Here is a 26662-nt window from a genome sequence, read left to right on the forward strand (position 1 = left end):
CAGGACAAAAGCAGAAAATGGGGACAGAAGACGAGCCCAAAGCCAGCGCGAGTGGCGGGAGCCAAGCGGAACATGAGAATGCCAACCCAACCTGGCAAAAATGACCTGAGGCTACCAGGCACACAACGGGCAAACGTCCTTGGCTCTGGTTTGTAAGAATTCCAGGCTGCCAATTAAAAGAGTCTACCTTGGATTGCCTCTTCAGCCAAGTTTGATTATTTTTCGCTCCTTTCTGTTGTTTATTCCTATTTCTGTCAATAACTCCTGCTTTTCTAAAGATCTGCCAAGGCCTCACTCTTTACAGGCCAGGGCTTGACGGTCATCCCCTCTCTTGTGGGTCATTTTGGACTTTTCAGAATATGCTCTTTGAACTTTGAGAGTGAAGTGCATTTTGTTCAACTGTAGGCCCAAGCCAGCAACTCAAGTGGATGGGAGGCTGGCTTTAGTGTGCACCCGTCCTGGGCAAGCTGGCGGGGTTCAGGCCAGCTTCTCTGGGCATTTTCTGAAGGCCTCACACCACTTTTGGCCACTCCTGAGGGGAAATTTTAACATAAAGAGCCTTTCAAACGTTGCTAGGTGCTCCTTCATTCATGAAGTGTACCCTGCACTGGCACACCAGATGAGCCAGGCCTGCAAGCAGATCAAAGCCCTGTGGCAAAACTCTCAAAAATATCAAATCTGAACCCATCAGTGAAGCTGCGCTAAGGGTGTTGGTGTTCCTCCTGCCATCGTCCAGTTCACAGACAGTGACATTCATCTGCGCAGCCCACCATCAGCAGACCTTCATCTAGTCCGCCACCACATCGGCTTGTCTTCTTCGTTTTGGAGGCTGTGCAGCGACAGATAGACGGACAGGCGGTGAGGGCCATCCCAAATCATGGGGTCCCATTCAAAGGCTGCTCATGGAAAAGCCCCTCTAGACTGAAGGCTCCAGCAGTGTCCTGTTCTGTCCTGGGCCAAATCCATCGAGCTTCTTCATGTTAATTCAATGCTGTGCCTTGGAGACCACAACCCGTGGCCCAGTGCCAGTACTGCCCGCCCTCCTGAAGTCCACTCCGTCCATCACAGGGGTCTGTGGCTCTTCTAACTCTTACATGTTCACTATTTCTGCTTATTGTTTGAGGGTCTGACGGCTCGAGTCTCCTGTTCAGATTTTATGTGCGCTCGACTTCTTGTTTTCTCCTTGAGGAGCTTTCTTTGTTTCCAGGTGTTTCATGCCAAAGGGGTGAAGTTCCCAGTTAAGCACATGCTGGTTTTATTTTAGCCGTGCCACCTGAGGACTCCACAACCACGGACCGGCGGGTACTCTTTTGGCCTCAGCTCCAAGAGCACCCCAGTAGACAGGGAGTGAGAGCGCGAGGGCACAGGTGGTGAGCACACGTCCCCCTGCCAAAGGGCAGCAATGGGCTCGTCCCGGTAGAGCCTGGCATGGACTCTGTGCCCAGTGGTGCTTTAATACAAGATAGGTCTGGATTGGTGTCGTGATTTTGTGGCACCACTGTATGCCCATTTCCGGGCAGTGGGGCTGATTGCTGGACACAAATCGTGTGCACTCCTTCGCCCTAAAGCCTCCACTCTCCTGCTAACCCCTCGCTCTCACACTCCTCAATGCCACGTGCTGGTATGTGTGTCACCCGCACCGACGGCCTGGTAAAGCCTGCTGCGATTTGTGATGGAAGGCAGTTTGGAGCGTCGATGTTTGGGAGTCGCCGCTCACGCGTGCGCTTGCACTTTGTTTCTTCAAATACGTCACCTAAAGCGAGAGCTCGCCTCAGGCCAAGGACTTTTACCCACTTGAGATCCGGTCGCAGTGGCAAAATGCACATCTGAGGCGCCAATGTAATCGAGAGACAAAGAAATCCGCAGGAAACAAATTATTAAACCTCACAAAGCGCCCCAGCAATCCTGTTATTCTCCGTTTTGTTTCTCTGAGTCCTTCTCCCAGCTGAAAGATTAGAATTTTAAAGAACTGCATAATCTTCTTTAAGAGCTTATGAAAACTTTAATGATTTCACGATAAGAGCAGCCGGTTAAGAGGATAACTCCCCAGTGTGGTCTGCCGATTAGAAGACGAGAACTGGGAAGCGAGGAAAACCCGGAGAGCAGAGCGGTGAACCCCGCCGGCCTCAAGGCGCTATAATCACGGAGCGGACCGCAGCAATGCACGCCCAACTCACTATCGCATGGGCAGCTGCACCAGACATCGTGGAGACGCCTTTGGGGGTCCGCTGCCTGGTGAAGAACTCGGACCTTAGCCGTCATGTCTTCTGAAATTCAGGTGACCCGAGGACACCTCGTCATTGACCCCAAAGAATACACAGCACATGGCACGGATGGCCTGAAGGGAACACGAGTCAAAGTCTGGGTGGCAACTGACATGATACGACGGAGACGTTTGGTCGACATTTCAGGGAGACTTGAGGACACAATTCAAGTGCTGAGCCGAGGAGGCTGCGTGAGGCCCTCATCCTGCCCTTCAAGACCCTCAATGGCTTCGGCCTAAACGGTGAGTCGTCCGCTCGAGGACACCTAGTGGTGACTAAGGAGACCGAAGCCAGGAAGCACATCTTCTGTGTTGTGGAGCAAACTACCGAGACGTGGAGGGGAAGGAGAAACCTCGAGATGAATGGCTAGCTAAACCAATGGGGCCTCCACTCGTTTGTCACATGATCAGCAGTGTCAGGGTGGCGGCGGGCAGTGGCGGGCTCACATTTTAATGCTCCCCCCATTTCTTTTTGGGCAAGTCCAGCAGATTCACACCACTGATAACTCCTGTTGGTAAATGACACCTGACACCCCCCGGGCCGTCTTCATGTTCGTGACCCCAAATTTGGAGGGCCCACGTGACAGACTTGGACAACGACATTCATGAAATGGAAAGTGAGTGCACAGGGGGCACTCTGCCGTAACTTGGTTTGCATATTCAGAGGTGCCCATCGAAGTGGTGCGGACCATAGAGGGGCCTACATCTTCACCCTGGCGGTCCACTGCACAGTGGTGGCCTTATTCTGAGCCGCTGTACTCGACTCTCTGACTGGTCCCCCTGCCCTGTGCCGGCGGGTTTGGGTCACATTTGGACACAGAAGGACTTGTTGTGCCCACGGAGGATGTTCAAGGCCTCCAGCCCGCCTGGCATGGTCACTCAGGTGACCCCCGCCTGTGCCCTGGACATCGTCCCAGCTATATGTGGATGGTGCCAATGCCCATGTCAGAGGCCCCCAGCTTCCTGCCCAGTTAGACATCATTCGCCTGCTTGTGCCAACCTGAGTGGGCCGGCCGAGCGAGAGTTAACCGACGTTGACTTAGCCAAAGAGACCCCCCCCCCCCCCCAATGGCGGCACAGCAAACCCGGAAGCGGCAGCGGCGTGTTAATTGGCGCCGAGGCTTACCTTTGCTGTACACCACGCAGTTGTTTTTGTTGTCCTCTGCGCCTTGCCAAGTCACATCCAGCAGCCACCTGGGGCCAGCGTGCAGCACCACTGGGACTGAACATTTCGTCTTCTGTTGAAGGAAAGATAACAAGCGCTAATCATTGGCTGTTGTGGTGATTAAAGCAAGTCTAATAAGCACAAGTTGGGTTTCTCTTTGCTGGAAGCCTAAACGGCGCGTTTGGGGGGCTCGGGGGGGGGGGGGGCCTGCGGCCCTGTCACCAATCTGAATAGTGGAATTATTATCCGAATGATACGGGATCAGATCTCCGCGCGATTAGGAGGATCTCTGGTGGCTGCGGATTCTAAAGAGAATGCAGATGACTTTCCCAGTGAACTTTAGGCACATTGTGCTCGGCTATCAGCAGCATCTCCTCGCTTCCTGAAACAGACAGGAAAGAATTTCAAGAATCAGGATCCATTTCAAAGGGCGCTTTAGAATACCCTGGCAAGTGAGTCCAAGTGTATAGCGTCGTTTGTCAGAAAGAGAGCCGACGGGGGGCCGCTGGAGAAGTTTGGGGGACGAGACCTCAGCGATCGTCGGCCGGGTCGTGACGCCTCGGGCCCCTTAGGTCCAGCTGTGAGCGGGCGCGCGAGTGGAGGTGCCAGAGAGACCCAGGGGGGGGGGGGGGGGGGTCTGTCGGAGGGGTGACGGTCCCGCTGGCCCGTCACGTGTTATTGCGGCCTTCTTTTCTTTTTTAAAAACGCCATGAAAGGTCCCCCCCGTCTGCACCAGCGGAGCAGCGCGCCGTTTGCCATTCCCGAGTGGTATTATGGCGGATTAGACACTTCACAGGTCCCATCAGGCTGTCATTGTGGGCCGCGGCCATCAAGGTGCCTCGTAATTGAATTCACCTCCAATTTCAAATCTAACGTTACTCGTACAATAAACGCCTAAGCTGGGAATCTGAAATTCCCGTCAAATGAGAAAAGGACACTCTTCCAGCTTTGTGATAGTTGCCATGGCGACTATCTAAAATGAAAATCTCCTTAACCCTTTCACTTCTGCCCCCCTCTCACATTTTTGGCTCCATCATCGTCCCTTTGTACCCACGGGTCCCTGGCCCGGCAGCGATGCACGTTTGCTTTGGCCTCTTTGGTGCCCCTTAGCCCACTCACACTCTTCATCGGTCATCTGGCCCTTCACGGGTGCCAGCCGTCGCCTCCTCTCTGTCAGAGTCTCGTGACACGAATACGTCAACGTGTGTTTGGACCACTGGGACAACGGATCTTCACCGACTGTGGACCGAGCAGCTACGCCGGCTTCTTCTTCTTCGTCTTGTTCATGTGCTGTGCTGCGTCGTTTCCTTTAATGTCTTCTTTTAAAAACTGACGTTTACTTTTCATTACAGTTACACTAAAAAGGGAAAAGTAGACAAGAAGATGGTGGGCTTTCTGCTCAGTCCGTCTCACTTGAACCAAGCTGGCACCTGCCATCACATACCCGCCCAGGGCGCCATTTAGACTGCCAGCTACCCTCATCTACAGCTCTTTGGGATGAGGAACCCGCGCATCTGGGAAAACCCATGGGGGGGGGGCATGTCGACACCCCGCTGCCCAACTCAAATCCATTCAGACATTGCCTGGGCACAGACGTCTATACAGAATCCCTGAAGTCATCGTCACAGGGACGCGTCACCAGGGCCTTCTTGGTTCTCCTCACGTGAGCAGGTGGGACGGCCCAGCTGTCATTTCCTTTCCTAGACTCTGCATGTGTCACCAAATGGTGCGTTGTGATTGGTCAGAGCCAGAGGGGAAGGGGAGAGATGCCATGTGAGTGGGCATTCGGGAGTAGCGCCCTTCTGGACTGCTCTGCTGGCCCTCTTTCACCAGTGGGTTGTCTTGTAATTGGCCATCTTGGACCACAGGTGAATCTTCATTGTCCACAGCTTAGCCCCTTGGCATTCAGAGGGATTCACAGCCTTTCAAGGTTGCTGGACGCAGACATTGGCATAAGTGTGAAGGCAGAGGGACGTCAGCAAGAAACTCCATGGTGACCTGGCATGGCAGCCCAGCACACCGCGGTGTCTTGTGAGCAAAAAGCCCACCTGAATACCAAGAGACTAATCCATGTTGGACCTAAAAAGTGCCCCATGAATTGTCACCTGGCCATGTTGAATATCAGTGAGGGGCACCTGATGAATCGTGTGACATTGGGCTCAAATCCCCGCCTTGGCACACTCTGTGGAGCCCCCGTTTTCTTGAGGTGCCCACTTCTCCAGGATTTCTGGTTTTCCTCCCACGTCTCGAAACTGACTGTGTGTTGAGGTTTGAGTGGGTGTGCCAGCCGGGGTCTTGTGCCCTCTCCAGGGCACTCACAAGACAATGGAGAGATGGATGGATGGATGGATGGACAGCAGAAAGTGTGTTTGACCTCCACTCAGGCAACGACGGTCTTCTGGGTAAAGTTGGCGACAAAACGAAGGAATTTACAATCGAACTCTGAGAGCATCCACTTGCAATTCCCATATTGGGCACCTACAGTGTGCCACAGCATGCCCACCCAAGTGTTCATGCCAGCTAAGAATGAGAATCACCATCAAGCACCCACAAATCTGAAGAAAGCCGTCAAGCCCACCGAGTGACCAGCCTTCAGACAGGACGTGTGTGTCCCGCAGGCAGTGCCAGTGGGCACTGGCATATCGGTCTGCCCGCCCCTCTCTCTCTCTCTCTCTCTCGTGCTCGCCCATGGTCTCCCCCAGCCCACCGCGTTGCCCTCCGCTTTTATTTTCTACCGTCTGCCTCTGTTAAACGTGTAAAAGATACAGTGAGGAAAAACGGTGTAGTCAGCGAGGCAGTGATTACAAACTGATGCTCCAAATTCAGTATAAAATGAAAATCAATATTTCCACAAGTTGCTGCAACATAAAAGATAACCTCCATTGATTTTCCTCGACTTAGGCCGGCCGATAAGATCTAATATAAATTTTCAGCCACACGGATTTGGATCAGAGCAGCGCGGCCGATAAGTTGTGCACATCTTTGAGAGTTGGAGATTTCCGGCCTTTTTAAGGCCCGACTGTACTATTTATAATTGGCCCCGTGTGCGCGCGCGCCGCCCGGCGAAGGCCGCTATCGCCGATCTGCTCTAATTTTTATTACTGAGAGGCTAAAGCCTGTTCCAGATAATTTGGAAATTTCAGGGGAATTGTGATAGAGCTGATGGCACAGCCGGACTGACTCAAGAAAAGAGCTAACCTGTAATAGCCTCTGTGGCTGGGCTGATTAAATGTTGCCATAGATGAAAGGGCCTGCCATCGCCGCAATAAATTAACCAATCACACAAATCCCAAGTCGCTGCTAATCCGGCCTTGATACTCTGATCCTCTGATCAGCTCAAGGAGGTAAAGAAGAAAGTGGCTTGTGACACTCGGCTCCCTGACCCTGTAAACAACGAGCTAATGATACGGCGGCGGTGATGGCGAGGCTGACCACCGCACGGGCTTAACCCCTTCAGCATACCCGAGGGCTTCACCCATCGTCCTGTAGACCTGAAAGCACCACTCGCGGCCTCGGGCACATCAGAGCTGACGTCTGTTTATAGCGCCTTTAGCACGTCACCGCGTCCACCTTTCTGCCCTGCTCTTCCTCACAGCTTGCCATACAAAGAGCTCCAGTAATTAGGGTGACGCGCCATGCTGTGTGCTTCAGTCCCACCTTACCCGCTGAACATCTGAGCCCCCTATAGACTCCTCGTGGTGCGTGTGAGCGGGCCCTGAACTTGGCTGCTTCTGCTCTTACGCCTCACGGGTACAGAAAGTGGACGGTAGGGGTCTGACTCGCCAAACGGGTGTCGATGCTTTCTGCGGTGTCTTCTTGGTCGGCGCCGCACGATCTATCGGAGTACGCAGCTGGCCGGCAGATCGCCGTCATCTTTCCACAATTTACTGCCCGCGTCTTTGAGATGCCCACTTCGCCTCCTGCGAGTGCACCTGCTCCCCTGGAACAGAGCAGCGACGGCTCGATGGCACCACATGAGCTCTTCTCGTAATTAGGACATAACATCTCAGGGCCGCGAGTCCGCCAAGGACTGGAAGACGTTAAGTCGAGGCGCGGTGGAAGAGGTGACACGAGTCGGAGTTTAGTCACACAAAGGGACAGATTAACAGCAACGACGACCAACGCAAGGGGCCATCGACGTGCCAGGGGGTAACAGCACAAGGCAATTGAGCGGGGCCGAGGGACACTAACAGGTGACGCCAGCCCGTCACATCCGCCTGTCAGTTATGAAGAGGAGGTGACAAAGTGGTGACACGAACGGCCTGGCACGGCGACCCACCCATGCAGTGGTTTGAAAATGGATGCGACTCCCCCCAGAGGTCTCCTGAACGTCCTTTTGCTTTCTCTTTCTGGTGCCCCGAGTTTCAAACCCACGAAATGCAACCTGAAAGCGGCGCCCGCCGCCCCCCCCACCCCTGCCCACCCCCCGCCTCACTAAAGCAAGCATCTGCTACTGGGAGCCTAAATAAGAGAAATATGCAAAAACTGCACACTAATTCCCCTTGGAGATGGATCTTGGCTTCAGCCCTGTCATAAATCAGAGAGTTTCGATATGAAATGAGGCAAGCTGCTCTAATCATTTCTGCATTTCAAATTGGATCACTGGCTCAATCGCTTGGCTTTTAAACTGCTTGCCTAAGAGCAAATGTGAGGTGGGAGATAATTCTGGAGAAATCGCTCCACAGATAGTTTACTGCTTGACTGCAGAAGAATGCGCTCCCTTCTCTTAGCTTTGTCCGTGTGACCTCAGCCATTCGGCCCCCTCGCCGGGATCGGACCCTTCAAGCGGAATCGCTTCTTCTTTCCTGATCTCTGGAACCTCTGGAATGTTCAGGAAGGAGTCCAAATGGCGTGTGTTTTGTGTTTGGGGGGCTCTGCATGGGCACAGGGTGGGCATCGGTCGGTCTATTGTCTGTATTGCATCAGCTGCCTTTCTGTTATATGGCGCCTTTACCGCGCGCAGCGTGTCGGGGCCGCTGACCACGGGCCGAGGTGAACGCACCCTGCAGACCAGAGGGCGAGACCCCGGGACGGTATGACGAGGGGGGCAATTCGGACCCTGCTTGTGAGATGTGGCTTTTACTTCCCCTCTGCTTTTCTTAAATGGGGGACCCGGTGGGACCCCAAACCTTCACTCCGCTCAGTATGCAGCGAGGGTCTCGTGTCCTCACCTGCACCTGCGTGTGTCCTGGATGACAGGAGACAGCCAACCTAAAGAGGACGATGGCATCGCCGCCCCGTGCAGCTCCTCAATGGCATTGGCGTTCGCCGTCCCACGATTTCCTACGCGAGTCGCCGGCCTCCCTCACAGGTTCTCCTCCTTTAATGGCTGTGCTCTCCTTCCTTCTCTGACAGCTTGCTACCCTGTGCCACCCTGTGAAGCTCTTGATGACTGCGGCCTTCCATTCCAGCCCAGTGTGTCCTGCCAAAGTCCCCACCACCCTGAAATGTTAAGGGGCATCTGAAATATTTGGAGGGTGATAACAGTAGCGCAGTGTGGACGGAGGGGTCTTGACCTGATATCTGGAGGGGCCCTAACCAGGTTAAGTGACTCCCTGGAGCTGGGCCTGCCCCCACAATTATGATTTTCAAGCTTTAGGGGTTCACAAAGCCAATTAGATAGATAGATAGATAGATAGATAGATAGATAGATAGATAGATAGATAGATAGATAGATAGATAGATAGATAGATAGATAGATAGATAGATAGATAGATAGATAGATAGATAGATAGATACTTTATTAATCCCAATGGGAAATTAGACCCCCACGACTGCCCCACCATAGTTTGCACTTTGGTTACACGCCTTTTCAGCTCGTAGAAATGAAGCCTAAAACATAAGCAGGTGGCCACCCAGCGGGACGGTGTGGTGCCCAGCATGTGCGCTCGTCCAATAATAATGATAATAATTTAATAATAATAATGTAATAATAATAATGATAATAATGTAATAATAGTAATAATGATGATGATGATAATAAACCATTTCGTTTATATAGCACCTTTGCCAGGCTGAAGATAATAATAATAATAATTCTTGTCATTTATATAGCGCCTTTCTCACTACTCAAAGTGCTCAGCAATTGCAGGTCAAGGGCCCAACAGAGCAGAGTCCCTGTTGGCATTTACGGGATTCGAATCGGCGACCTTCCGATTGCCAGTGCAGATCCCTCGCCTCAGAGCCACCACTCCGCCAAGATGACAAGAACTGAGTGCCACTGCAGGTCCATCAAGGTGCTCACCGGTCCAAACTCCTTCACGAGATCCATGGCTGAAGACCACCACTCTGTCTTCTGGTGGGCTGGCGCTCATTTTAATGGACTGTGGGAGGTCAGCTGAGGTGCGGCACGTTTGAGACCACCCGTCCTTCAGTCAGAACCAGCGGTCCTCACCAAGCACTTGAGCCGTAGACTGACTTATGACAAAGCCCACCGGCGTCCCACCGACCCTCCAAAGTGGCTTCATGGATGTCACTGGGCTGCTGTCTCAAAGCCGCCTCAGGCCCCCGCCATAAGGCAGGAGAGAGGTGGGCACAGCATAGGCGGGTCAGGGTCGCTTGCTCACTTCCCAGGTCACTTCATGAAGAGGTGACGCATTTTGGGGGTCCCTTTGAATTTTAAAGCAGAGCAGTGAGTCTCGCCCGGGCCTCGAGCGGTGGCGGAGTGTCGGGAGTGACATCGCCGCGCGGCTCTTTGTCATTTCAGGCACATTTGGAGTTAATGCCAAGTGACATGTGGAAAGCTAAGAGCTTTTGCATTTGTGCAAACTCTCAATGTGTCCTCTGCACATCAAAGGCGCTTTTTAATTTTATTTATCGTGAGATGAGCCTCGGCGGCTTCATCCAGCTGGTACTGGAAGTGTGACACACGTGGCGGAGTGGGGGGGCGCTCACACTGACCCAGCTGTGCTGCCCCCTTGGCCTCTTCTCCTTGTTCAGTATTCTGCTCTAAAGTCAAGCAAGTGGCTGGCACTTTTCTGGCACCTGGTGTGGGGTGGCAGCGGCGCCTCCATTCGAATGGCTGCCACACAACTCAAACGAGTCGATTCTTCTGTTGACGTCATGTTGGCCCCACGCATTTCTGCCACATCATCAGCTGGCATGATAGCCGGGTGTTCACGACACCAGTAAGGTGACGGTCAGCGGTAGGACACGAGGAGCGCATTTAGAGGGTGGCTGCAGGCTGGCGATGCCCATCATTCAATGCCACATAAATGCTGTCGTCAGGTGTATTGTTTCAGTCAAAGCAGTCGTCTCACTGAGAAGTTTGAAGCGGGGGGCCGGGGGTCTTGGGTCTCAGTAGCCCGGGCAGACGGCCGCCATGTGGTCCCAGTTGTCCGACACCCTGAACCTGATGGTCTATGTGTTTGACGCCCCTCCGTCACACACCACCCCCCCGCCATCTTTGCCATCAATTCCTGCCCCCCAAAGCTCCCTATCAAGTGAACGGCTTGACGTTCGGCCCAGGGGGGCACTTTGGGAAAGCACTTTAGGGGCCTTTAGAGCAAAGAGTCCGCCAAGCCCCCCTCAGAGCGCGCGTGCGTCGTTCCCATGGAGGCCCTTATCGCTCGGAGCCTTTAGTTAAACCCCTCGCTGCAGCACTCAGGTCTGACAGCCGTTTAAACATCACCTCCCGCTCCAGACCACCATTACGCCCCCCGACTACACAGTCCAGACTTTGTCAACTCCCTTATCAGACGCTTCCCAGATAAGAATGGACAAAATATTCCAAAGTTGTGCTTTTCGGCCCAGAATTTCCGTCTCGGAGCGCTACGCTGACGGCACGTTGTCTTTGGCAGGAGTCCTTCTGGAGGGGCTCGACCCGGGGGGCCGCTCACCCACGAGTGGGATTTGCCAGCTGAAACGCCCTTCAGGCAAAAGCAGGTGTGGAGCGCGCCAGCCTCGTTATTTGTGAGCCGCGGACGGGGGGCACTCGTTATCATTATTGGAAACCCCCACCCCCCTGAAATCCGATGGCTACTTGGGGCTTCTCAAGCAGAAACTGCCTGAAGGAACCCGAGGAAGGGGAGTCAGAGGAGGCCCGCGTTGACCCGAGTGGGGTGACGGCCTGCATGGGCGAGATGAGAATGACAAATGGGTCAGAAGACTGGCACTGAGGCGGCCGTTCATGTGCCACAACGCTGAGGTGACGTGGCAGACCGGAGGGAGGGCTTCGCTCCTTCATGAGCTGCGCTGGCGTGGCCAGAAATACACAAGTACTTCAGAATCAAAAAGGGCCTGCAGTGTGACCTCCCACCATGTTAGAACGTTCGGGGGTCCTGGTCAGGGTCTCTCAGCTCACTCCAGTGCTCCCTTCCTTCCCCTTATCACGTGAGATGTGCCATCTCGTGCTTGGGCTTCTGGATTCGCAGTCTTTGACTGTTAGGAGGCGCGGCGAGCGACTGCCACTTAGATGTGGCCTCAGATGTCCTTGGCATCGAGATCTTCCCGTTTCCGATGTTCCAAATCGCGCCTCTCGTTGTGCCTCCTTTCTCCACAGCGCCCTTTACATCACATGACTGTCACATGGCAACTGTTGTCCAGCAACGAGAAGGGCAGCGCATGAAACCCGGGTGTGCAGGGTGAAGCCCTAATAAGGAATTGGTCCACCAGTCAGGTGACCCTTTAGATTCCGGGAGGTGAAGATCTCGGTGGTGGTGGCTGAAAGACATGAACCGGCCCTGAACACACTCTCCCCGGTCAGGACCGTATGTGCCCATCCAAGTCAGAATGAGTACCCGGCGACGGTGGCAAAGGAACACATCTATGCTGCGGACTCTGATGAGACTGCGTGTGACTCCATTGTGCCCGCGGGTTCAGTGGCTTTGCCAGCGTCACACAGTCAAACCGTGCCAGTGATCATCGCCCAAAGATGAGTGTGGAGCAGCGCGGCTTCCGTAAAAGTCACCCAGTGAGTCTGCCACTGAGAAAGACACTTGAGAGTGTCGTTTTGTGCAGATGTGCCCGCAGCGGGCGCTACTAGAAGTCGGTGGTAACAGACATGGCTGCTGCTGACGGCTCCGACGGGCCCGCTGGTCAAGGAGGGCTGTGAGCCCACCTCGCCTCCAGCACTTTGGACATTTACTTCCACCAAGTGTTAAAAATGAAGCTGGCGCAGTTGGCAGATTGCTAGGTGGAAGCTTCTGCTGTTCCCTCGCAAGCGCCAGCTTATTACAGAAAATTAGTTTTCTTTGATGAAAAGATGTTCCTTAATATTTCATGTTTTATTTTCTCGCCGTCTGTCACTCCACAATGGTCTTTGGACGAGTCACTGCCAATCCCTGCCTGGTAAAATCTGCTAAGGCAGGACGCCCATACGAAGAGTTTTTCATTCTTTTGAAGAAGAAGCAGGAAGAATTCGATCAAAAACGCACCAGAGGAGTGTGGCATGGAGGTGGCAAAGTGCCAGGCCAAGTTACCCCCCCCCCCAAACCCCACCTTGGATCGCTATGCGTCTGTACAGGAAACCGAGTTTGGACAAAGCCATGAACTAAGACCACCAAGGACGGAGCCCACTTTGCCCAGAGCGAGTGTCTTCTCACTTCCCACGCACACCAGCAGCCCGGCGCGTCTTCAGTTTCCTCTGTGACACCAAGTGTCCCTTTGCCAGTCTACCCCTCTGCGGGCATCATCATGGCTTCTGCTGCCCTAAATAACCAACCGGTGATGAGAGCACACAGGCTTGAACCTTTGGCAGTGGCGAGCATTTGTCACCTCAGCTGAGAAGATTTTGTGCTTTTTTGTGACAAACTGAATTTAACCAAAATGATTGTCACCCCACATTTTTAAATGGTGGGGCGTAACATCCAGCAAATGTGAATGTACAGCATGGCTGGGGGGCCGCGGCCTGAATACGCAGCTACTGTGTGATGGGCCAAGAAGGTCAGTTGGTAATGACCACTAGTGGGCGCCCGGCAGAGCGGGCACAGTGCTGGGCTGGACTGAGGTGACATTGAGCGCCAACCCACACAGAGCAGTGGGCCTACCTAGGGGTCTTTATTTCTATGTCCCACTTGGCATCAACAGCTGCTGGTCGCCCCCTTCATAACCCACGTCTGCTGCCTACAATGAGGTGCATCTTGGGCTTACACTTCGTGTCTGAGACCAACGCCAAGTAGGCTCCGGAGGGACGAGACCCTTGATCTCCCTCCAGGTGGTGCCCCCTGTGCCCCACAAGGTTTTAATTCAATTAGTTTTAAGGAAAGCAACAAACTTCTCAACTGTGCCCTCACAACTGGAGTTCTGACTGAAGTGGCAGTGCCCAGGTCTCCTAGAGTCTGATGTCGGGGGGGGGGAGGTTCCAGCCCAGCGAGTCATTGCCATCTGGGGAAACTGAAGTCATATGGTGGCTGTAGGGCAGGACCAGCACTTGGCTGTCCAGCGGCCGTGAAGATCTTGGGCAGTGTGGCCACGTCCAGGCCTGCTCCGTGACTGCCATCCCTGCACACTCCGGAGGGGTCAAGGAAGGCGAAACGAAACCTGAGCTGCAACCGAGCGCGAGACACCAAGATGATGAGCGCGGTCAGAGCGGTGGGCTTGATGACGCGTCTCTCGGCCCGCCCGCCGCACAGAGCAAGTTAGGGGGCAGCTTTGGTACCCGAGACTCTGGAATGGCCGCATCAGCCTAGTACACCCCGCCTCGGCTGTCCCCTCAGGGTCTCGTGGCTGTGCCTAGCGTGACGCCCGGTCTGGACACCAGGCGAGTGTGTGACGGTGCCACCTGGTCTTGGGCCGGGGCGCTAAGCCAGTGTTGTCTGCCGGCCTCGCCGGTGTGTGCGCCTGCGTGCGAGTGTGAGTGTGCGTGTGTGTGTGTGTGTGTGTGTGTTTGCGTGTGTGTGTGCGTGAACTCTCCCCAGTCCCACTCTCAAGTCCAACTGATTCTCCTTTCAAGCCATTTTGAATCCTCTTTTCCTTATCAGGCGAGCGCAGGCCTGCATCACCCTCTCCTTGCGATGACAGGGGCTACAACAATGGGGCTCCGATACCAATGCTTAGCACTGCGTTTTAGGAGGAAAACCTGCCATGGGCGCAGATTAACAACAAAGAAATAGATTGCAGCCACCAAAACAAAACATTTTTCAGAAAGCCTCTTCTTGATTAATGAAGAAGTGACAAGAAGAAAAATATCATTTTAGTGAGGAAATATTCTTTACTGCTGAGAGAAGCAAAGGAGGCCAAAGAGAACTCGAAAGCGAAGGCAGACGTACCTCTGGAGGGGACGAGTCGCGCTCGGGACGGCCCCCCCGCTTCCGGACCAAGATGAGGCGGCCACAAAGCAAACACGTAAAAGACGCGGCCCTGGGGGCGGAGGTGAGAGCAGCTTCCGGGGTCCTGCCAGCATGGGCACCACCCAGTCTGGCCCACCAATAAGCCAGGGTGGAAGGTGTCAGTCAGTCATTTAATGACAAATCAGAACGCCTCCATCGGGACCGTGCCACCATTGCCCTGATCTGCGCAGCTGGCGTGTCAGGATGGCATCAGAACATAAAGATGGAGAGTCAACACTGAAGACCAGGAACAGGAAATGAAACGCAACGTGACCACAACAGGCCATGCCGCCCTCGGGAGGTCCACAAAGTTCTGCCACACTGCTTGCTCGCTCATTCTACATACCAGTGGGACCCAAAAGGCAAAGCAGACATCAAAAGCTGAACGGCAGTCCCACCTCTCATCAGCTCACCGAAGACGTCCACGGAATATCCGCACTCCCAGCAGCAGCTTAAACGTGACGTCACATGAGACGAGCTGTGGGCCACACCAAAGGGATGGAAACAAGCAAGCGGGCGTCACCTGGGCAATCCAAACACAACCAAGAATACAATTCAAAGCCTAAAATAACAACACGATAGGAGAACAAAGAGATCAACTGTGTGATGCGAAGTACAGCGAGCTTGGAGAAGAAAACGTCCAGAATGTCCGAGCACATAAGGGCGGCCGCTGGCCAGTCGGGGGCCGTGTGACAAGACGCAAGGGTCTCTAAAGGGGTGCGCAGGGGGGAGCTCTGGAACTTTCTGGCTGTGCTGCACTGCCTACTGCTCCTCGGCTCTTGTTGTCACACTTTCCTCGTCTCGTGACGCCATCTCGAATCGTTGTGAGGGCAGGTGACCGTGTGACACACGAAACATGGCCACCTCAGGACGTGTTGGATTTTGGATTTTTTGATTTCTGGCTTTGACTTTTGTCACCGTCATCGTTTTTGATGATTCCTTGGTGTCCTCACCCTTGGTTCATCTCCTGCTCTATCTTCTTCAACGGCTCTTTCAAGGCCACCCGAGGGTACGATAAACTGCTTCTCCGAGTTCAGCAAACGTGTTTTAATGGGGCCGAAATGAAAGGCCCACAATGTACAGAACATGCCGAGCCCCCCAGCAGTGCCAAGAGCTGATGGTCTGATCGTTCCGACTACGCCAATGGTAAAATGGCACCCTCATTTTGGGCCCTCACTAAGCCCAGAAAATAACTCGGCGGACTCCAAAATGTGTTCATTGGGCTGAAACACACCAGCGACTGGTCCGGGTGAGTGCCTGGGTAGGCTCCAGCTGCTCAGGAGAGAAATGGAGGGAGGGATGGATGGATGGAGAGATGGAAGACACACATGCGCCCCCCGGCCCCTCAAAGGCCTTCTGCTGGGGCGGCTCTGCATCCCACCCCCAGGCCGTCGGGCTCCCCCTGAGTTCACTCGTCAGCTCGACTTGAGACTCAATGGCCCAACACCGAGGGGCACAGAGCAGCCCTCTTACATCACATGACCAACACAGCGAGCGTTAGGCCGGAGTCAGAGCTTGAGGACCATCTCGACATGTGGACTCCAGTCACACTTAGCCTTTAATGGCAGGACGACACGTGGCGCGTGGCCGGTGGCCACTTGTCATTTACACGCCACACCGAAGACGTCACGAGCCGAGAGCTTCACGGCATGTGTGTCAAACACGAGATGCTCTGCTCGGGGTCTTCTAAATGGATGGCTCTGGATGGCGCCGGGGTCCGGACGGCGACATCTAAATGAAACAACCAGAGGACAGCAAAGCTCCACGGGCCTCCTTGGTGTCTCCAGGCCTGCCGGCCAAAGTTCTCTCTCTGTGCACCCCGATAACCGGGGGTCCGAGCAGAAGCCATCGGTATTTTGCATGAGGGTCCAAAATGGACCAGCAGGATAAGTGAAGCCTGAACTGCGGCGTCCAGGCCGCCATTTCGTTTTTGAAGAAGGAGGAGAAGACCGTGGCCGCGAGCGGAGGGCCAGCGCGTCCCGCTCATTAGGCGGGTCAATGCTCATTAGTGTAATTCACTCGCTAACGACGTAATTGGTTAATTACTTTATCTCTTATCTTGACCCACAGTGATGAATAGTTTGAAGGCCATGCAAGCGCAAATGTGCTACGCCGAGCTCTTCAGGTTAGTTTACCGCTGGGCCACAATGAGACCCCACAGGGAAGAGGGGAGAGTTGAGTGGAGTGACGTCACACGAGCCACAGGTGGCACAGCAGTTGGCGCGCTGCCTCCCAACTCCATGGCATTGGCCCGGTCCCTGTGTGTGGAGCTCACATGTCAAACCCCTCTGACCTCCGGTTTACCGTCGACATCACAGACACCCACCCGTGTTTTCCTGCTGCGCTAGCCACGCGTCCTGCAGAGACTTCTGGGAAGTGTAGTGTTTGAAGAACAAATGAGGAATGGTGGCGTGATAAAGACAGACAACAGCGTGGAAGGGGCTGCAGGAGCTGAGCCAGCCAAGTCGGTGCCCACTCGTTAGCCCACTTCTGTGGACCCCAAGGTCCCCGACTCCGTGGGTCACCATTTTGGCGTATTAAATCACTGCAGCCCCCATTGTTGTTTCCTTTTTAATTTCATTTTGTAAATCACATGACAATGATGACCGCACAAGTCAGCGCTACATTCTGTACATCTCAGATTCCATACCAGTCTCTGTGCCTGCTATGAGGCCCGCTGTGTTCATACCAAGATTTGACTTTGGTTACCAAACTGGTGGATGTGCCAGTTTTGGACTTTTGTGTTTTATTTGTCCATTTTGGTTCCTCGAGTGACATTCAGAATAAGGAGGTGTTGGGCCGGTGGTACGATGGAGGGCCTGGTGGGTGGTCTGCCGTGGCATTCGTGTCTGAACGACGTCCCATCTACTATTACAGGTTTGAAGGTGTGGGGGATTAAAAACGGCCCACCAAACCAAGCAGGATTGTGGCCAGCTGACCCGAGTGGAGTACAGAGGACCAAGCGAGGCCGGCTGGCGCCTGATCACACTAAAACTGCCCTGCGTGTTTCCTGTCAGCTCCAACTCATATAGCGCCTTTCCTAGTAGACACCCCACCGGGGGCTCAACTGCTTCCACCGCATTCATTTTATAGTTGGAGCAGACAGTGAGCGAAACGTGCAAACCGACGCCTGCGGCCTTCACCGCTGTGCTGCCACGGGAGGATGGCAAACCGCCGCTCGATCGGCTGGGACAGACAAGCACATGGAATACAGAGGGCATACGGAGGGCATGCAGAGGGCGGGGCTCACATTCTTCTGCAGAAGTCAGGACGTCTGAACATTAAAAAGAAAAACGTCACAACCATTTGAAGGCAAACGCTCAGCAGGTTTACTGGGAGCCACCCATCCATTTACAATTCAGTTCAGGGGCACAGAGAGATGGCACAGACCCAGGCTGCAGTGGGCACCAGGTGCCAACCAACCTAGATGGAAGCCAAGGAGGGACCAGGCTGGCACTGGAACTCGGGGGGCCGGCAGGCTTTAGTGGCTGAGACGGGCCTGGCAGGAAGAGGAACTAAAAAGGAGAGAAAAGAAATCCCAGAAATGCCACGTTGGCACAGCTCGCTCCCCCAGCTACCAAGTCCCTGAAGTTCACCCGCATCAACGAAGCAACGAGGAAAGCCGAAGGCTGCGCCATGTCTACCACATCACGGTGGCAGTCACTCCACCCCGGTGATGCCAGCTGTCACCTGGGAAGGAAGGGCCCTCTGACTGGTCACAGGTGGGAGCTGGCAATCCGAGGCCAAAATCAGAAGCACAAATAATGGAAGACACGGAAAAATAAAAGATGAGAGAAGGGGATCTGTGTGTGTGTGTGTGTGTCTGTCCGCCGGTCAGAGGGTCACTCTGTCCATCTAGCGCCTTTCACGCTTACCAGTCCTTTCTCAGCAGGAGGCCGACAAGCCCACCGCACTGGCAGACTTCTGGCTTTTCATGTTTTAAACTCTCAAGGAGACATTCAGGGAAGCCAGAAAGATCATCCTCCATGCTGATGGGGGTCCACGCGTCCCACCTTGCACATTTACAGCACTCAAACGCCACCAAGGGGCTCTGATCTGGAAGTCTTTATTTATCAAAGGAGCAGGTGACCCCCGTTGAGGTGCCCACCCGTGCCAAAGCGCCCGATGCCTGCTCATATTCTGCTACGTTAGCCCACCCGTGAGTCTGAATGGCGTGGTCGCTGATGTTAAGACTGACGATGGACACGCAGTAGACCCTTCAAAGTGGCCCTTCGGACCCCGCGTTTGACAAGGATGGACACCAGGATGAAGAACTCATGCCACGTGACCGACTGGGCCGACAGCGCGGTGACAAAGCGTTTGTGGCCTACCAGCTGCGTAAAGACTTGACGTGGCCGGAGCGGAAAGGCCTGGCGCGGCGACTTTAGCGGGAATTGGATGGTACTCAAAGGGCGTTAATGATGCGACTCTCCAAAGGACTGCGAGTGACAAGGGACAGCAAGCCGGAGAACAGGAGCCTGCGGCTCGGTGACGTTGGCTCTCGAGGGTCTCCTCCTCAGTAAACTTTCAGCAAACACAAAGCCACGAGCGGCACACTAACAAGGTTCCCGTTCATTGCTTTCACATACCAAGGCGATGCCATCAGCGCTCATTTCAATTTTGCCATCGAAAGGCCCCCAGGTTGTACCAACGGCGAGCTGCTGCCGACTGTGGATCCTCCGCTCTCCCTCCTTCTGGAAAACTTCCAGCTCTCCTAAAAAACAAGAAAGAGAGAGATAACAATGTGAAGGCTATTCTCTGGTTACCGTGGCAACTCAAAAATAAAGGCATGCTTTGGAGGGTGCCAGCCGCGGACTCGACACGGCAGATTCGCACTTTTAATTAGCGCTAAACGCTGCTGATGTTCCGAGCTCCCCTCCTTGAAAGACTTCTCGACTCTGGTTGGACTTAATTAGCCGCCCGTCTTACGGCCCCTCGCCTTCCCCACGGTGACGCCATGTCTGACAAAGACCCGTGGCTTTGTGGTCACCTTGGGAGCCCTGAATGTGCCCGAGTGAGGTGGCCGACCCGTCTCTCTCTCTCACACCGAGGGTCTTCATCCCCGACACCTTCTGAATTTAATTGAGCTCTGCTGTCAAACCACAAACTGCTGAGCTGGCCCACTCAGGATGACGTTCGCCATCACCATCCTCATCCTCATCATTGTACTGGTTATCCTCTTCCAGGTGTTCTTTAGCTACAAGCGTGTCACTCAGCGGCGTCTGTCCCCAAGTCAGAGGGGGACCCTAGCAGGCTACCCAAAGCAGACCTTCTGCTGCCCTAACCTCAGCCCTAAGCCCTAACTTGGTCAGGTCTGCGGTTCAATGGCCTCCTTAAGAAGTTCACGGAGTGAGTCACCCGCCGCGTCCCCCTCATTACTCACTGGGGTCACTTGTCACATCTTTCAGAGCCGCCGGTTTACGTTTGAGCCACTGCAGGATGAAAGGCAAATCCACAAGGGGCTCTGGAGAGCAGGCCTGGCACTGCCCGGTGAAAGCTGGGACACTGGGGGTGTGTCAGTGAGGGGTCCGCATTTTGAGCCTTGGCACACTGTGGGCGTCCACATAAGGCTGGCGCCGCACCTCTTACGCCCAATTCGGACAGGACTGGCTTTACACCGCGAGGTTGGCTGAAGCCATTCTTCCCAGAGGACCTCAGTAATTCGAGTCCCCTCCAAAGCGCTGGTGTCAGTGCGCCTTCTCATCTCAGCAAGGATTACGGACCCTTGGAACTTCTATAAAAGGTCCCCAAACAAACACGAGTCACATTGGGACAGGACTACAGTTAGGGAGGTCCGCTCAGTGGGAGTCAAAGTCGCGCGGCGTGACGCCACGAGGGGCCATCGTAAACAAGCGAGGTCCGCCGTTTGGACTTGACTCGTCTCCGCCGATGCTTACATCCCCCTCGCGCTCACAAAGCTTTCATCCTTTGGTGTTGCTAATTTTCCCCTAAATCACACAGTTTTATTAAATCACACATTTGATAAAAGCGTATTAGTAGTCAAGACACATTAGATACAACTTTCCTCAAGCAAAAAAAGAAAGTCTATATATTTAAATTTTCAGCGCTGTGAAATTTAATGTCGTTCTTGCCATTTAACTACAGTATAATTTGAAATACAGTAATGTAAGAGATGGGAATCAGCTGATATTCGTATTATTAAAACTCGCTTTATTACATTTTCTGATTAGTTCTTTCTAACTCAGGGGAACAAATTATATCCAACACGACACACAGACACATGTATACGGCAGCCCTCATGTGCGCGCCTGTGCCCCCTGAACTCAACTCTCAGAGCAGAGAGCGGGGTCTTGGCCAGAGGAGACCCCCATCCGGAACAATCCGCCCATTCAGATCCTTCCTCTCTGAATTCCAGGAGTTGTAAAAAGCAGCAGTCTTAAAACTGGGAGCAGGCCTCAAACACACACACACACACACACACACACACGGCTAGATTGGCCCTCTTCAGAGATCTGGACAGGCCTCAGCCCAGGCAGCCTCACTCCAAACTCAAACGGCAGGCTGACAGCCTGTACAGGCCCAAAAACGGACCCAAGGCTTTTAAAGTCACCAAAATCAAAAGGAGAGGAAACCCTCAAGAAACTCTGGTCAAAAAAATCCAGGAAAGTTCCCTCAATATTTCAAACTTTATCAAGAACTTGCAGAAAGAATATCACAAAAAGGAAGGTGAAGAAACAAGCAAAAAAAAAAGGCAAAGAGCTAAAGCAGCCAAACCCTCCTCCTCCTCCTCCTCCTTCTTTCATCTTCTTCTTCAATTCTCATAAATCAAAGCGTCAGTATCACAAACGACAAATCCAAAGAGAGAAGAGCAAAATCACAACCAGAAATCGAAACAAAAACACAATGAGGTGGGCGAGGCCAGCAGCCTGGCGGCATGATCAGGTGGCCCCGCCTCCACTCGTGCCACCTGACGGAGATGGGCAGACAATACTACATCCAATACTATAAGCCTCTGAATAAGCACAAGAAAGACAAAACCAAAGAATCAAAAAACTTAAAAGAAAACACACCTGGGCCAGGGAGGAGACCCCGACTGAAACTGGATGACCGCCCACCAACCTAAACCAACGCACAGGGTCTCCAGTCCAAGCCTCCCAGTGCTTTCACCAAAACTCTGAAGTCAAAGTGAAGACCCCATCCGTCCCCCGAGCAGCTGTCGGTATCCGTGAATGGCTTTACAATACAATACCATTTATTTTTGTGTAGCCCTAAATCACACAAGTGGTGCCACAATGGACTTTAACAGGCCCTGCCTCTTGACAGCCCCCCAGCCTCGACTCTTTAAGAAGACAACAAAAAAATCCCAAAAAAAACCTTGTAGAGAAAAATGGGAGAAACCTCCGGAAAGGCAAAGAGAGACCCCTTACCAGGTAGGTTGGGCGTCAAAAGAAGGGGGTCAATACAATAAAATACACAGAAGAGAACAAATCCTCAATTCAGTATAAGAATTCAAATGTTACAAGTACGGAGCAGAATTTAACAGGAGATGATATCCCATAATATGATTTGGATTTGTGTAGAGTCCTGGAGACCTCAGCCATCAAGCTGCCTCCCCCTATTGGCCATTCCACGGCTGAGTCAGTGCTGGGCCAGCCAATCCGATGAAAGGACCCCTCTACCCCACGAGTCCTGTGATCCTCCATCAGGGATGACTTTGCCTTAGGCAGGCAGAACAACTTGGCAGGGGGGCACCAAGTGGCACATTTGAGTACCGAGTAGAGAAACAGAATAGGTGAGGGTTAGTATCCAATTCTAACTATCATGTTACTTATGTTTAAGTGCTAATGACTAACCACAGAGATGCAGTCTGTACAGTTAATCAGCAGCTCTAGTCAGGGTGTGCTAAACTGAAGTCGTGAGTCTTCAGCCGGGATTTAAAAGCTGAGACTGAAGGAGCATCTCTTATAGTAGCAGGCAGACCATTCCACAGTTTAGGGGCCCTGTAACTAAAAGCTTGACCTCCCGCTGTTATTTTATTAATCCTTGGACTCCTAAGCAGACCGGCATCTTGAGATCTTAATGTGCGCTCAGGTTTGTAAGTCATGATGAGTTCAGACAAGTAAGCCGCACCTCAGCCATTTAATACTTTATATGATAAAAGGAGGATTTTGAAATCTGCCCTAAACTTAACTGGGCGCCAGTGTAAGGATGTCAGGACTGGAGTGATGTGTTCATATTTTCTTGTTCTTGTAATAATTCTTGCAGATTAACTGGTGGCTGTATAAAGAACAGTTTGAACATCCAGTGAACACCGCATTGCAGTCGTCAGTCCCACTAGAAATTAATAATTTCTCACAATCCTGTTTATTTAGAAAGCGCCTTAATTTCCCAACATTTTTAAGATGGTAGGAACCTGATTTGGAGAACTTTGTGATGTGCGCTTTAAATGACATGCTAGAGTCACTTCTCTTTCTCTTCACTTGGTGAAGTGCGTCCAGCAGCTCGTCTGATGGCAGTGCCATGGCCAGTGCTTGAAGTCCTGGTGGTCTCTGGCTGAGATGGATTGATTCAGTCAAAGGGGGGGCAGGGAGGTCCATCAACGGTCAGGGGTCACTGTCCAGGAGGCAATGCCGACATCAAACAGTACGCTCGACCCACTGGTAGTTTGTAACTGAGGATGGACCAGCAGCAAGTGAGGGACAACAGCAGCCAGGACCAGACTGTCCAAAGTCCAGGAGTCCAAGGTGCAGCTTCATAAAGATTCAATGAAGAAACAGAAAAGGAAACGTCGCCAATAAATGAACCCAACGGACGTCCTTCAGCAGAAGCAGCCACTCTGTTTCTCCAGCCTCTGATGACCACACCACCTGAGGAGCTGCAAATCTCACATCTCCACCACTCTGCTTCCACAGGCCTGCCACCGTTCACCTCAAACTTGGCAACCTCCGGGCGGTCCGCAGGGAGCCCATCCTCCTGCCACCCACAATTAGTGCCCACAGAGATTATAATGGGTCTGCCATCTCCCCTGCTTTTTTGTTCTCATCGTAGGTTTGACACTGGTAACCTCCTACCACTCGAGATCACGCAGACCAGCCTCGCCATCCCTCCGTCTCACCTTGACCCCTGAAATTGTCGACGTCCTCAACCTTTAGTTTCCCCGCTCTGTTTAACCTACAGGATCCAGATATGCCGGTGCCACTCATGAGCTGATGGTGTGTGCCTTTTCACCAGCCTATCCCCCCCGTCACCCGCCTGTGATGCCACTTCCACCGTATCCTTAGCTGTGTCACAAGGTCCCCTTGAGTTTCAATCGCCCTGTCAGTACACAACTGCTAAAATCAGAGATGTGCCAATACCCCGTCCCGCTACCCGCCCTGCTACCCTGTCCTGCCGCAGACTGACTCACTTCAATGACATCACAGGTCACGTCCTGCCAGGACCCCTGACATCCCCCTCAAAGTGAATGTTGTGTTTCAGCCTTTGTTTGTTTATTTATTTATTTGTTTGTTTATTTATTTATTTGTTTATTTATTTATTTATTTCATTCTTTAGGTTTTATGCTAGTGAATGTACGTATTTTGGTTTTCTGTCTCTCTCTTTGTTTTGTGTAATTCTTCACTGAATGTTCTCTTGATTATTATTCAATTCACATTTTGTGTGAAGTCCGCTAGCCTTCTCTTTGCCATGTTGAGCCCACAAGGATGGGCCCCCTAGGTGGCATCTTGAATCGCCAATGCTGATGCCACCTTAAACCACACTGGGACAAACAGGCTCATCATGGACTTGAGGGGGCCGAGAGACAATCCACTGACATCCACAACACTGCGGAAGACCCCAGAAAACATAAGAGCACCTTCAGTTTGAGGGTCACTTAGGAAAGTCTGTCACTGTGGGCTGGTGCCATCTCAATTTTACCATCACCCACCTGTGGCGAGCAGAGGGCATAGTGGGCCCGGGGGTCGAAACCAGAACGGCACAGAAATCAAAAGTTAAAATCTCAGCAACAAGATGGTTTTAGAGAGAAAGATGGAACGGCTTAAATATCGTCACGTCATGGCGATGGAAGCAAGATGGCACCATGGAAAATCGAAAACTCGACAATAAAAGTAGAAAATGAAAGGGAAACTGCGCTGCACGTGACACACAACCTGATAAATAATGAAAACGTCCCCAAGAGAAACCAAGCGGACCACTCAAGGCCACAAACGTCTCAACTGGCAGACCACTAACACGAGCGGTGACATGTTGAGGTGACAGCTTAGTGACAACCGTCATCCTCGTGATGTCAGCTTTTGCCAGCCTAGCGATTTTACGCCAGTCACTGGTCTCCGCTCACATTCTCACCCGTGTGCTCGGAGCGTTTTCTGCCATTTTCGAGGTTCAGTTTGCTTTTGTGGTCTTTTGGCCTCAGACCCTCCTGGCCACCTGGTTGTCTCCCCTCTCACTGCCATTTTCATCAAACGTCTCTTAATTGAAATGATGGCTTGGCTCCACTGGCAGTGCCCCGCCATTGTTTGGAGTTCCTGCTTTGCTTTGTGCCCCCCGACCCAGTGGGCGATGGCAGGGTGGCTCCTGACCCCCTGACTCCACAGCCCTCCGTCTTGCCCTCTTACTGCCTCGTGCTTTGTTGTCTCTTTATGATGCGGAGATAACTTCACGTTTCCTAGGCGACGATTTGTGGCGTCTTCAAAAAAACGCAAAGACCCCGAGTTGAGGCACTTCAGTTATCGAATAATGAAACCAAATGAGCCACTTCAGGTAAATTGGCGAGGGCGTTGTGATCTGAGAAGCGCTTTATTCCCGATCTCCAAGGCGTGCAAGTTCTTGACAGCTTAGGTATTAGACGGGTCAGCTCATTAAGTTGGAATAATTAAGAATTTAAGCATCACGGGCAGAGCCGCGCGCGGAGGAGGTGCCCGCCGCTGCCTGTTTATTGCTCGATAAAGCTGAGGCCGCGGAGATGGAGGCCAGCTCTGTCCAGCTGCCCCCTGATGGACCTCCTAGCCAAGGACCACCATGTGGAGTGTAACCAGAAGAAACAAAATGACAAAATCTGAGAGAGAGAAGCAAAGGGGAGCTCAAAGATCAGATAAAGTGGAGGTCCGCAGACGGCCAAACTGGTGCTCAAGATGCCCAGATGTCCACCGTGGTGGTGGCACTCCCTAAATGTATGTCAAGTGGGGTCATGAACACGAGGGTAACACCTCCAGTCAGCATTACAAGACCCTGCCATTCAGGAGGAGTCGCGAGTGCCCACTTGGGGCTACACACTGCTCTGCCAAGGTGCCGGATTCATGTTGAAGGCATCCTTAGCGCCAGGTGTGCCCACCTTTCACAACACGACACGAGGACACTCAGAAGACGGCCGACAAGAGAAATGCTAATTCATCGTGAGTTCCAGCGCGCTTGTCCTCGAGGCGCACGCAGGCCGCACAAATGCCACCGACTTGGCAGGAGCAGAGCGTCAACGCGGTGGGGGGCACTCGATAAGATCGTCATCTGTCGCTGGACTCTGGGGCCTGTTCCTGCTCTCCACAGCTACTTGGCAGGCCGATGAATGTCCCTTTGTGTGGAGATCCTTCTCAGATAGCAGGCAGATTCTCCACGTTGGCATCTGTTTGTGTTCTCTTATCGTTGAGAGCGGAAAGAAAAAAAAAAAAAAAGACTTGTAAAGGTTACTCGGCTAAATATTCGGACAAGAACGTCCCGGGGTCTCGGAATCGCAGCCCCGTCTCGGTGCACCCCTTGATTTAATGGGGCATTTGAAAAAGACACCAAGGGTGCCGCCCTGACCCACACTATAAAGGCAGCATTGAAGTTCAGACCAAGCACCCATAGTGCCGCCGGGCATTCTTTAAGGGCAAGAAGGCCGAGGAGCTAACTGGTGGTACCCGGTATGGTGCCCAGTAAAGCCCTTGTTCAAGTCTGACAGTCCCTGCAGTGACTTGTGCCATGCCGTGTGCCTCATGATGGCTGATCACTGCTTCATGTCACATCTGGTGTGCC

At 52.9% G+C, this 26662-nt stretch overlaps 1 protein-coding gene across 3 annotated transcripts in view; it reads right to left on the reverse strand.

Annotated features, from left to right (window-relative positions):
• zfpm2a (zinc finger protein, FOG family member 2a) overlaps positions 1–26662 on the reverse strand; it is a 166298-nt gene that overhangs the window by 42657 nt on the left and 96979 nt on the right. For all 3 annotated transcript variants that reach the window (XM_028790922.2, XM_051935546.1, XM_028790921.2), the window contains 2 exons: positions 19285–19409; positions 3390–3501 (listed from right to left, as the gene is read on the reverse strand). In XM_028790922.2, the coding sequence (XP_028646755.1) occupies positions 3390–3501; positions 19285–19409 (237 nt within the window). The remainder of the gene's footprint in view (positions 1–3389; positions 3502–19284; positions 19410–26662) is intronic.

Source organism: Erpetoichthys calabaricus, chromosome 13 (genome assembly GCF_900747795.2).
Source record: "Erpetoichthys calabaricus chromosome 13, fErpCal1.3, whole genome shotgun sequence".
In the NCBI taxonomy this organism is placed as follows: Eukaryota; Metazoa; Chordata; class Cladistia; order Polypteriformes; family Polypteridae; genus Erpetoichthys; species Erpetoichthys calabaricus.